General features: G+C 39.6%; 2 protein-coding genes across 3 annotated transcripts; one reads left to right on the top strand and one right to left on the bottom strand.

The window, feature by feature from the left end:
- Positions 1–301: 301 nt before the first annotated feature.
- On the bottom strand, positions 302–2,769 carry LOC117949188 (UDP-glucuronosyltransferase 2A1-like). Its single transcript, XM_034879255.1, has 2 exons — positions 2,584–2,769; positions 302–2,121 (listed from the first exon to the last, which is right to left on the bottom strand). The coding sequence occupies exon 2, from the start codon at positions 2,119–2,121 to the stop codon at positions 538–540; it is 1,584 nt and encodes a 527-aa protein (XP_034735146.1). The 5' UTR covers positions 2,584–2,769; the 3' UTR covers positions 302–537.
- On the top strand, positions 2,692–12,116 carry chrna5 (cholinergic receptor, nicotinic, alpha 5). Of its 2 annotated transcripts, none has more exons than XM_034879299.1 (8): positions 2,692–2,722; positions 5,040–5,177; positions 7,447–7,598; positions 7,679–7,723; positions 8,613–8,722; positions 9,046–9,223; positions 9,474–10,169; positions 10,641–12,116. In XM_034879299.1, exons 2-8 carry the CDS (start codon positions 5,090–5,092, stop codon positions 10,797–10,799), a joined length of 1,428 nt encoding a protein of 475 aa, XP_034735190.1. In that variant the 5' UTR covers positions 2,692–2,722; positions 5,040–5,089; the 3' UTR covers positions 10,800–12,116. The 2 variants fall into 2 exon arrangements, with proteins under 2 accessions (XP_034735190.1, XP_034735183.1); XM_034879292.1 differs by lacking the exon at positions 2,692–2,722 and adding an exon at positions 4,302–4,668.
- Positions 12,117–13,078: the final 962 nt, after the last annotated feature.

Raw genomic sequence — 13,078 nt, 5'->3', positions numbered from 1 at the left:
TTTTGGAAAATGGCTGCAATGAAACAAAGAGTGAAAAATTTAAAGGGGTCTGAATACTTTCCGTACCCACTGTATGCATTATATATCACATCTTCTGATGAACATAATTCTCAAATGTACAGACACGACTTATACAAATTATGAAGTTTATCTTTCAAAGGCTATGAAACAAGCCTAAGATAATTCATGTTTTTTAAGTATACAATTTTTATTCCATATAGCAAAACATCTACAAATCTTATGACAAAAAGCGAGAAACTGAGAAGCTGTGCTGTATTCAAACCAGTGAGACTGAAAAAACACTTCAGTGTTGGTTATGAAAATAGTCACATCATCTATTTATTTAATACAAAAACTTATATGAATATAATCAAACTAAATAAAAAAACATGCAAAATAATGCTGTTGCCTATTAACAACCAACATGCAATTTAAATTGGCCAGTCAAACAAATCTCATAATAATCTGTTAAATGAATCCCCAAATCAATTTTTATATTGATAACTTTGTTTTTAAAAATGTATATCCCTTAAGTGATTAGTCACGTTTCACTTTGTGTTTACACATTGTAGTGTACAAACACCAGATGAAAAGGAAAATAGTAGATAGTATTAGTAGCACAGCTCCAGCCAGGAACAAAACAACATCTACAGAGTGGTAGGAGTACCAGGGCATCCTGTAGGACTCTGCTTTCAGGTGAGCTGCACCTTTGTGTCTCATGACAAACTCTATCCAGAAGAGGGCCTTCTCCAGTGGCTTCATTGGCTGATCTCTGTGCAGCCTGGAGAGTCTCTGCATGTTCATCCTGTAGGAGGGCTCATTCAGGACTTCCTGTATGGCCTCCAGGAAGTTGTTGTCTTTATCCACTGTATTAAGGGTAAGAAGTGTAGCCGCCCCTCTCTCTTTTAGGCGCAGCAAGTTGTCATATTGGTCGAAAAACAAGGGTAGACCCACAACTGGGACTCCGTGATACATTGATTCTTGAACGCCGTTTGTTCCTCCATGAGCTACAAATAGTTTTATCTTGGGATGTCCTAAAAGATCATTCTGTGGCATCCAGTCGACTAGTAAAGTGTTGTTGCCCAGAGTGGCTGGTCTGTCACCTTTATATCTCCATATGACTTTCTGGGGTAATTTAGCAAAAGCTGCAGCGATCACGTTTGCCATATCAGCAGGAAGTTCACTCACAAAAGTCCCCAGAGACATGAGGATGACCCCATAATCCCCAGAACTCTGTACAAACTCCTCCAGGTGTTCAGGAAGAGGTTTTGCTGGTTTGCATTGGAACCCTCCCATATAGACAACATTAGGCATGGTGGGTCGAGGGAACTCAAAGACAAAGTCCATTCTCATGAGCCAAATGTCTGCATCAAGCACTAACTGGTTAAAGTCATTATGGGGCCCAAGATATTTGTCACACATTTTCTGGTATACAACCTTTGTCACCAGCTGATTTTGTGCCAGGTTAATTAGATGCAAACCAATGTTTTTAACTCTCTGAAAAAAGGTCATCTTATCAGTGCTTCCAGATCCCGTTATAGGAATATATGATAAAGGTGAAGGAGCAATGTCAAGATGACCCTCTCCAGCTATTACCCACCTAACATTATAAACCAAAGGAAGGTTCAAATATTTGGCCAAAATGATTCCACCGCCCCAGCAGGGGTCGGTGAGTACCACGTCAAACCTGCTGTCCTTCATGTTTTTCATCAAGTCTTTGTCATCTAGCATTGCAGATACATATTCACCCACAACTGCGTGAGCATCAATAATTGTGCCAATCATTCCTAAAGTCATCTGGAGAAAACTTGTCAAGGGAAGAGCCCCTCTTTCAAATGCTATGGCCTTAGATATGAATTCTGTAATGAACTTTTGATCCAAGCTTCTCTCCACTTGGACTGTATAGGAATTGTAATAAGGCGATTTCTCCTTAATGTACCAGCTTTTGCTAGAACGCACGATAGTAACATTGTGTCCTTTTGAGTGCAAAGCTTGAAGTAGAATATCCATGTTTATCCAGTGGCTGCCTTCGGTGGGAAAGACCAAGATGTTGCCACCCTGACAGAACCTGGGAATGAGGACGAGAAGCAGTATAGCACTGCAGCAAATGATCACCCTCATCTGAAATGAAAACAATAGACAATCAAATGACCATGGGGGGAAATCAGAGGCTACTGTGTTCATTTCAATCTAACGTTTGTTTATCTCCATTATAAAAAAAAAGCAAGGGATGGTGTCCACGCTGCAGGAAAATAAACTATTATTTCTTACTTTCATGATACATTTGATACAGTAGGTCTGTGGTTCCATCATTCTCTAATGCAACCACCTATTTTTAATCAGGGGAATAGGTTAAAATGCTTCCTTATGAACGTCGGTTGTTTTGACGTGTGTGATTGTTCTTTCAACGCGCTCGCTCACACAAACGCAAAATACTGTAGTAAGATTCCAAACTGCAGCAGGATTTGACCACCACTCTTCCGTCTGAGCAGTAAAGGTAGCATTCCGTTAACGTATAGGCTATACGGTGTACACTCGCATATTTTCGGTCAAGCATTCTTTACACGAGGCGTCTGTACTTACCTTGGGCTGTACATGTACTGTTCCTCCACACAGGAAAAGTTGGCCATGCCCACCGTTAGTGGCACTCAGCGAGTCCAGGCCAGTACCAGGAAGGAAGGGTCGGGTACGAGGAAGCGACGAGTGACACGCGATAAGGAAGGTAATGATTGAAAGGTTTAGTAGGCTATAGGCTAGGCTACATTGGCGTGTGTTCATTTCAAACAATGAATCATTATCTGCTTCAACTTAATGGATTCAAAGGCTGTGCTATAATACGTGCTGCCCATTGTCATTCATCATCATCTTTATGGCCATTTATGTTTATTTAACCCCAGTCCTAACCTCAGTTGACCAGCCGAACACAAGATAGCATGATCGCAGTCTTGTCTGCTTTACCATCATTTTGCTACTTGGCAATGATTAAAGTATTACAAAACAGGCTACACATGAAATTTAATTTAAATAGGGACAATATTAATTTGCTCTGGCTTTGTTCCAATGCAGTCTGAACCGGTATAATTTGAGAGCACAACCTAAATTGTCAGTGACCCAGAGTTGGCGGCATTACAGTATCTGGATGTTAACTCTTCTTGCCTGTCATATTGTATGTAGGCTGTTTAACACATGCAGTGAGTGATGACACAATTAACATTACTAACCAACACAATATCAAAATCTTATAGCAAAGCTGCAACATTTTCTTTCCAGACATATTGTATGCCATTAGTATTATTCATATTAAATACCTTTAAAGGATATTTTCACTATAGGTCCTATATGTTTAATAGATTTGAATTGGATGTATAGTTTGGTTAAGCTTTTGGAGTGTATTCGCTCACACCCATTTTATAAAACATGCAGTAGGTAAAATTGATCTTTGTTTCATGCATGCAAGATTGAAAAAGGAGCTTGTCATATTAATGCAACATGAATTGGTTTCACACAGCCACCAAAACTTGTTTAGTCATCAAATCAAAAAATTACTTCAGGAGCAAATTTTCAGTTCATTTTTTTAATGAGATGAGATGAGATTCAACTTTATTGTCGTTACACATGTACAGGTACATTGCAACGAAATGCAGTTTCGAGAGAGTTTAGGTAGAGCTTCAGGGCCGCAGCTATTTAAAGCGCCGCCACATAGCGGTAGCCTGAAAAGTCCTTCAAGGCTTTTGATGCCTATGTGATCATACTTCTTAGATAATTCAACTGTAGCCTTGCCAGCCATCCATAGCTATTAGTTTAATTAATATTTAACAAACATAAGGTGATACAGAGATACCCTTTTTTAAGATTGAAAATTGTTTGTGTCACATGACTCATTGTTTGTGCATGTATGCGTGTATGTTGGACTACCATAGCTCCACACATCCAAAAAATAAATATGAAATGAAATATAGACAAACAAATCAAAAAATTAACAAATGCTTGCAAAGTGTTTAACAAGCAACAAATATAAAGTGGAATATTAATCCTAAATATTAAGGGGTAATAGTGCAAATTGATTCTGGGTCCCATAATATGCTGTCGCCATTGAGGCAGACACACTCACAGATACAAAAAGAAATGAAAAGAACTGTGAGAGGTGTAAAAAATGTAGCATCGTTCCTGTCATTTTTTTTTCATAACTGTTTATACTTTTCTGTTCCTTGTATCTGTTTTTTATTGTCTGTAAAGCAACCTTGAGTGCTTAGAAATGTGCTGTTAAATAAAATGTATTATTATTATATTTTATTATCAGATCACAAGCAGAATCTGGGTGACAGAGCTGCACTTGCCATTGCCCGATGCTGCTGTCGCGAGGCAGTGGGGTGGCTGCGCGGAGGGGGTGACTATCCTCATCTGTGATTAGTGATCACGAGAATGCTAGGAGAAGGGGGGTTGGGGATGGGGCGGACTTGCTGTAGGAGGAGAAGGAAGGGGAGGAGAATGCGTTGCCTGTGCACAATTGGAGGCAGCAGCGAGTGAAGCAGCATCTGTATGAGGCGAGAGAAAGAACCTGCATGGAATGGAGGAGCTCTAGAGGAGCACTGCTGTCGTAAAGACTCCCACTGCCTCCACCACCGCTGCCACTCTGGATTGTGTGTTAATGGAAGATACTAAGAGGAGGTACTGTATACAGCATGCTTACCGCAAGAAATGTAATAATTACCTTGGAGAGGGTCAGGTTAGCAAGGTGAGGGTAGAGCATGCATGCTTGGCTTTTGCAGGATGCTGAATATTAAAGGTGTGATGAATGCAGATTTTTTTATTTAGTATGGGCGGCATCGGGATATTTAGCTTTAGACAGCGGTTTCACTGAAATAAGCAACTGGGATTGCATGGAGGTTTAGCAAAGGGGAGCAGGAGTGGCTGCCTTGCAATTTGAACCCTCAACCCAAGGCATGATTAAAGCCATACTCATAATAGCTCAGATGTTTCCCCCTTGTACACAAAAGCAACAGTTGTTAATACAATGTTTTTTTGTATCTGTTTTCCAGCTCTGTAATGCCCGAGGGACCAGCTGTGTGGATCCGGCGTCACCTTTGATATGATGCTGAGAGCAGGGGGGGCAGCCACCTCTCTCGGACTGCTGCTGCTGCTGCTGCTGTGCTGCTGCCACCTGTGCCACTCACTGCGTAAGTTTCCGAAGGACTGGGAATGCATCATTAATTTACCGTGGTGGAATGTAATAGCCTCAGTATCACATAGTTGAAGATAAGTTGGACTCTTGTTTATTTATATATAGAATGAGAGAAAGAAGATGTAAGAATTGGCAGATGGTCAGTGAAGATTGTTCAGGTAGTTCAGGTAGTTTAGGTAATTACTAATGTCAACTGTATGGAAACTGTAATAATTGAGTTTATGGATATATATATATATATATATATATATATATATAATGTAATGTTATTTTACACATTACAAACACATAGGCATGAAATACAAATACATGCACAAACCTACTGTATACACATGCATTAATGGAAAGATGTCAAAGTGAATAGGCTGCCCATGGACAGACAATCTGAGCAGTTTGGAGTTTGATGCCTTGCTTAAGGGCACAAAACTCCACAAGTGCCCAGGAGGAGAACTGGTACCTCTCCAGCTACCAGTCCACTCTCCACACTGGGTCGGTAGTGGGACTTGAGCCAGCGGCCCTCCAGTTTCCAAGCCAAGTCTCCACAAACTGAGCTGCTGTTGCCCCAAAAAGCACATTTCTAAACTCAAAAATCGAGACCCCGTAACCAAAGATTTGTGTCAGAATGAACTGCAAATGAGCATTTCCTTTACCTATACTGTAGCACATAATTATCTTTGCGTGTTTCTGACTCGATACATTCCATCTATCAAACACTAAAACAGAGTAATGTTTAATCCACCAGCGTGATGTCTGATGTCTGGATGATGTCTATCATCTACAGCTTGCGTTTTGGTCAAACTAAATGCTGGTGATAGTGTGGGAGAGACTGAAGAGATGATGAATTTGCTTATCACACAGTCATTTATTGAGGGTGTTGCAGCCTTGTCTTTATTGATCTGCACACACTGAGAGAGTGTCAGTATATATCTTGGGTCAGTCTTAGGGTAGATTTCCAGCCACATTCTTCATCCATAAATTGAGTTTATAACCCCATTGGTGAATGATTTAAAGAGCAGGATGAAAGAAATGGTGTGTAATTCAAAATATGATCAATATTTCTCTACACTGTAGAGGAGCTCAGCTTCAGCAAAAACAATACACCCATTTGCCTGTGATTAAAACAGAGTCAGTGCTATACAGTATATAACAGGTCAGTGTCTCTCATCTTGTACCTGCACATAATACCATAACTACCTGTCTTGGCAAATTGTTTTATGTCAAAGTACAACAAATAATTGAACACTTTTTGGGGTCAATATACAATAACTGCTCCATCACCAGCATCAGTCCGAAGTTTACAACATTTTTTTTTTTTACCTCTTGTCCTTTTTGACACATGACACACTTCATCAAGTTACTGTATCCTTCATTACTTTTACACCTACAGTGGGGCTCAAACGTTTGGGCACCCTAGGTAAACATTTGTATTAATGTGCATAAAGAAGCCAAGAAAAGATGGAAAAATCTCCAAAAGGCATCAAATGACACAGATTAAACATTCGTATTATATTTATTATTTATTTACACTCACAGATGCATTTGAGTCCCAGTGCAAAATAGGTAAATGCTGTAGGCATACCAGTTTGTTACTGTAATGAAGAACACGCAGTAGGAATAAGAAGTGAGCCAAATCTGGAATAATAACAATATAAATACCAGACTGGAGCTCCTTTGAGTCTCATACTGTATTTCTGTGGACAGAGCACAGCACCAAGACAAAACCTAATGCTGTTTAAATAGGTTGACTCTAGTTGAAAGGCTAGCAGCTAAATCATATATTTTTTTTAAACATACCAACACCCACGACTTTCCACTCATGAGCTCCATAATAATATCCTTCTTTTTGGTAATGGCTCTATCATAGACACTTAAATGAATCAAGGACACCTGTGTTCAGAGAGGGTTCAATCGAGTAATTTTGGCTTTCATACATGTGTTATTAGGATCCTTCCTGGATCTTGTATATTCTGTTTGTGTTTAGGTCAAATCTTTAGTTTATTCTGCCTTTTGAAATCAAAGCTTTACCACAGACATCATAAACAGAAACTCCAAGTGGCACACACTGTAGTAAGATCAGAGAGGTAAATACAGTGCTGTTTGAGAGCAATGCTAGAAACAGACGTGGTAATGGACTCATTATCAAGAATGGAACAACCAAATAAATCAAAGTTTATGTTTTATTTGCTGAATTACTTACAGGATATAAACTTATATAAACTTGTAATTTTTTTTATTTAACCTTCTAAATTCCCCCCACCTTTTAGGGGTTCCAAAACTCTCCTCTTTTGCAAAGGCAGAGGACAAGCTGTTCAAATACCTCTTTGTAAACTACCAAAAATGGGTCCGTCCAGTGGAATACCTTAACCAGACGATCCGTGTGAAGTTTGGGCTGGCCATCTCCCAGTTAGTTGATGTGGTGAGCACAGAACAGCACTCATTATTGAGATACCTACTTTTTAAATTCAAATGTTAACTTTTGTTATTTCATCGTTTTAGGATGAGAAAAACCAGCGAATGACAACCAATGTGTGGATGAAACAGGCAAGTAGAGCTACACATCCAACCCTAAACATTACATTTCATCATCATCAGAAAACATGCAGGTAAGGTTGTTCGGGTGTGGCTGTTAGTGATGACTTCATGGTCAAAGAAAGATTCTATAACAACCTCTGGCATTACATGGCATTTAGTCATCCCGTTTTGATCTGGTCTGGTGGCATTTCACTGACAGTCCTCATCTATATGAGTCCTTTCGGCCCTGTGCCCACGCACCTGCTCCACAAGCCGCATCCTCCCCACTCCTGCTCCTGTCAGCCTTATTCATTGTCTCTGGTGTCCTGTCTGTCATGCTTCTTTTGAGTTATCCCCACAGACTAGACTCTGCCATCCGGATCACTTGCTCCCTTTCACAGTGATGGATTGCATTATGCAAAAAAGTTGATGGAAGGGTAATGGCCCTGGTAGGGATGTCTATCTATCATACTTGTAATTTTCAAATTGTGTCATATTTAGTAATAGTATTTTATCTTCTTCCTTTGGCAGTCACCTTTTTGCTTTAGAAAAAAAATCCTAAGCTTTAGCTTTATTTATACACTCGTTAACCCTCCAGGTTATTCTCTTACAAGGACCCAACCATGTATAGCATATCTAAGCCAAATCAAATACACTCTGTAGTTAATAATCTAATAATAGTAAATTGTGCTAACAACATGTTGATGTGTTAGCTTTAGAGGTGCTGATGGACACATGTTGTTGCCAAAGAGCCAGGCTGGCTGTAGCTTCTTAGCATAGAGACAGATGCGTGTTATCACTATTCTCATCTCACCCTTGGCAAGACAGCAAATAAGAGTATTTTTCAAAATGTGAAACCCATCCTTTAAAGCCCTTCCATTCCGTTAATGTGTAGAGTTTATTAATTTATTTTATGTAGGAGTGGCTTGACAGGAAACTCAGATGGAACCCTGATGAATATCTGGGCATCACAACTATCCGAGTCCCATCTAACAGGATCTGGCTCCCTGACGTGGTACTGTATGATAAGTATGTGTCATTATACTGTATATGGAAATGGAAGTGACATGCATGTCCTGCATTTTACATTTTTCAAAATGTATGCATATAACAGTAATGACCATACTGACATGATGACAGCAGTGTTTCATAAAAAAATCTTTAAAGGATTTTCAGGGACCTACACCGAAAGAGTCGAATCTAAAAATTCCAAAAGTGTGGAATAATATGAACTTTGAACAAAATGTGAAGCTATGCATGAAATAGAAGTTCTAACAATGACTATAAAATCAGTTAATCTAGCTTTCAGTTAATCTTTCAGACGAATTAATAGTTTTTTTTTTCTTCAACAGTTCAGATGGGCGTTTTGAGGGTACTGTCACCAAGGCAGTTGTTAAGTATGATGGAACCATATCATGGACGCCACCAGCCAACTACAAGTCAGCTTGCACCATTGATGTCACCTTCTTCCCCTTTGATCTCCAGAATTGCTCAATGAAGTTTGGTTCCTGGACATATGATGGCTCCCAGGTGAGGCTCTACTCTACGATACGTTATCCATAGTTAATATGAACAGAACCTGCGGATTTCTTTACAGTTTCCAGCAGTGATACAGATTGAAAATCTGAAGATTAAGGAAACTGTTTTCTGTTTGGGGTAGAGATGTGTTAACAAGTGTTTTAATTATTTAAATTTGTGTACAGTCTGCAGGATATTCTGTGAAATTCTGCATTGAGAGATTCAGTGTGATTAACGTGAGATTTCACTCCATTTTTAACAGGTGGACATAATTCTGGAGGACTTTCATGTGGACAAGCAGGACTATTTTGACAACGGTGAATGGGAGATAGTAAAAGCCACAGGCAGCCGTGGTCTAAGGACAGACGGCAGCTCTTCCTATCCCACCATCACCTACTTCTTCATCATTCGCCGGTTGCCTCTTTTCTACACCCTTTTTCTCATCATCCCCTGCATTGGCCTTTCTTTCCTTACCATCCTTGTCTTCTATCTGCCCTCCAACGGCGGCGAGAAGATCTCCCTCTGCACCTCAGTTCTGGTGTCGCTCACAGTTTTCCTCCTGGTCATTGAGGAAATTATTCCTTCATCTTCGAAGGCCATCCCTCTCATCGGGGAGTACCTGGTCTTCACTATGATCTTTGTCACGCTCTCCATCATCATCACCGTCTTCGCCATCAACATCCACCATCGCTCCTCTTCTACCCATCATGGCATGGCACCCTGGGTGAGGAGGATCTTCCTGCATCGACTGCCTAAGCTGCTGTGCATGCGCAGCCACGTGGACCGTTACGACCCAGCTGGAGCAGCCAGAGCAGGAGGAGCAGTAGGACAGGGTTTGACGGAGGACTCAGCACCTGAACTGACACCTCTGCTCTACACCAGGCATAACCTACAAGCAGCGTTGGATTCTATTCGCTACATAAACATGCATGTAGTTAAAGAAAATGAGGTCAGAGAGGTGAGTATGTTGGATTTCGTCTGATAGCCACTGCTGCTATGCATATCCACACTGTTTCCACACTATTTATGTTCATACTATATTTATGTTGACACTGCACCCCAGTAGAATGCTTACAATCCATTTGAAACAATGTTTTTAACCAACTCTTACTTGTAACCCAATCTCCCTTACTTCTACTTAACTTTTTTATTTATTTCTTAATGTAGCTATGTTACTTGTGTTACTTTATACACTTACTGACTTGTGTCACTTTTATTTCACCTTGAATTTGACTGTGAGCAACTGCAACTAAATAATTTCCCAGAGGGACTCAATAAAGTATTCTGATTCTGATTTTTGGCCCCAAAGGCTGTAATAAATCTCACAACATGGGTAACCGGAAGATAATTTTCAAATCTATTCAAATCCATGCCATGTTTCTGTGCAAAACTATAAAGTGACTGACTATATGTTTCTTTTTTGTACCAGGTGGTTCAAGATTGGAAATTTGTAGCCCAAGTCTTGGATCGAGTGTTTCTTTGGGCCTTCCTCCTGGTGTCGATCCTGGGCACTGCTCTCCTCTTCATCCCAGTCATTTACAAGTGGGCCAACATCATTGTCCCTAACCATGCTGGAAGTACCTTCTGAGAGCAACAGTTCAACTTACCCCAAATGGAGGCAAAGCACATTAACAGCTCCTTATGGGTCCCATTGGGAGTTTTGAAAGACTTACCACTCAGATACGGCCCTGCGCTGTTTATCCACAGTCATTCTGTAAGCCACAGCTGTGCCAGAGATCCAGCTGCAGATTTGGGGACTTGATTGCTGAGTGTATCTCACAGACACACGTTTTCTGTTTGTTTTAAAGATATTTTGAATTATGTCACACTGATTCAAGTTATGACACAGTGATGAATAACAATTCCGTTAATTAATTTCAATAAAAGTTACATTTTTTCTTTAATAATAAGGTAGCTTGCCACCCAGATTGCCAGACACAAACACTAGTTAGACAAACAAAAGTTAGGAGAAGACCATCATTCTCATTTTACATTTTGCCTAATACTCCATGTGTGCATATCAGCCATGTATAACATTTGGGAAAATTACCACTTTATCAGTGGGGCATAGTTTAAATAAAAGTGATGGTTTAACGTTGCTTTTCTGTAATTCCATTTTCACATTGTGATTAAGAACCAGAACAAGGAAGTGAGAATAGAACAACATATTCCTTCCTTCTAATAAAAGATGTGTATTTTAAGTTATTTCTCCTCCTGTGTACATTCAGAAGACCATAGTCACACAATCAAACTATAGATCATAATTCTGTGAGTGCCACGCATGTCAGATACTCCTCTTCAGGGATACACATAGTTAATAGTTTCTCTATTTGTTCTGCTTGACTGTGCGTGAAAGAAGGGGTGGCCTTTCTTGCCCAGACTTGAGTGTCTCTGGCACTCCTTTCAGCCTGAGGACAAATCCTACATTCTTTGTGGGACTGTAATACAATCTTTAGTAACAGATCAGTGCAGAGGCGCTGTGGGTCCAGGATGTTTATTTTATGTTTAAAGCCTTATGTAGCACAAAAGTCAGCTCCATCAAAAGAAATGAAAAATGAAAATAAGTCTAATAACAACTCCAATACTGTCTTGTTATTGTATTGGTGTTGCATCCAGATACCTCAGATTATGTAATACTGTAGAGAAATGTAGTAAAGGGCCTTAGGCTCACTACAGCACTATCAACATCTCCAATTACCAGGAAGACTTTCTGTGTTTAGACAGCTGAGCAGCGCAGCCTTTGGTTGAGCCTGCACTGCCTCTGCATGGCCATTTCTTTACACTACAGCTAAAAAATCAACAAAGACACTGCCAGAACGGACATGTTGGTGATTGTAATGATAAAATCTACAACATACCAGTTCCAGTCACTGCTCCGCTAAATATAGAGACTCTAAATAAAAATGGCAAACAAATAACAAGCACAGATAGAGACGGTAATGCATTTTATTTGTCTTTTTGTTTAAACCAAACAAAGATGGATGAGACAAATCAAGAGGAAAAAAAAGAAAAGAGTTCAGCAAGTGAGAGCTTCTACTGAGTTGGTCAATTTAACAGTTTAACACTACCACCTATCAACCTTTATCTTTTTCTTTCACTTCCTTAATGTCAGCCCCATACATTATTTCTATTTTGTCTCCACATGTCTCTTTTTCCTAATAGGTAAAAAGGTTTTGCATTGAATTAAAAATGGTGGAGAAAACAAACAAACATGGAATGCATCTGAGGCAGAGTTGCACATTATGGCACCACACGTGGGTTTATTGGATTTTTTTCTTGGCGATAGTAAATAAATCCACCCATAAGTCAGATTGGTCTGAGATCCTGAAGGGAGAAAACGTAATCCAACTTACATGTACTTTGTCATCTAACAATATACAGTATGAAACAATTAAAGTAACAAAGGCTTTTCATCTTATTGGCGATTTTGTTTGTGCATACCCTTCAAAATCCTCCTCTAAGAAGCGCATGTTGACTATAAATATAAAGGTGATTTGCTACTTAGAATAAAAGAAATCAGAACAGTATTTACACAAGAAGGTACAAATGAGTATTCCCAACACATTTCTGCCCACAGCTTCAACAAAGAGGCCACATTGTTGTCAATCTCTGAAGAAAAGCCCAAAGAAAAAGTTATCTATAATCCCCTTATTTAAGTTTTTATGGAACTAATAGTTATATATTCAGTGGCAACTTTGGTCTTTCACACCAACATTTAAGCACATGCATGCTCGGAGCTACTTCATTTAAAACAGGTATGTTGCAGTTTAATCTTGCATGTAATGCATGTGTTTTTAAGCCATTTAAAGCTAGTTTTCTTAAAAGGGATTAAAAATGGTTTTTTTCCCCTTTCAGGTTAAAGATGCC

Source organism: Etheostoma cragini, chromosome 1 (assembly GCF_013103735.1).
Source record: "Etheostoma cragini isolate CJK2018 chromosome 1, CSU_Ecrag_1.0, whole genome shotgun sequence".
Taxonomy (NCBI): domain Eukaryota; kingdom Metazoa; phylum Chordata; class Actinopteri; order Perciformes; family Percidae; genus Etheostoma; species Etheostoma cragini.
The sequence above is the reverse complement of the archived record's forward strand: the minus strand, read 5'-3'. Positions and strand labels throughout refer to the sequence as shown.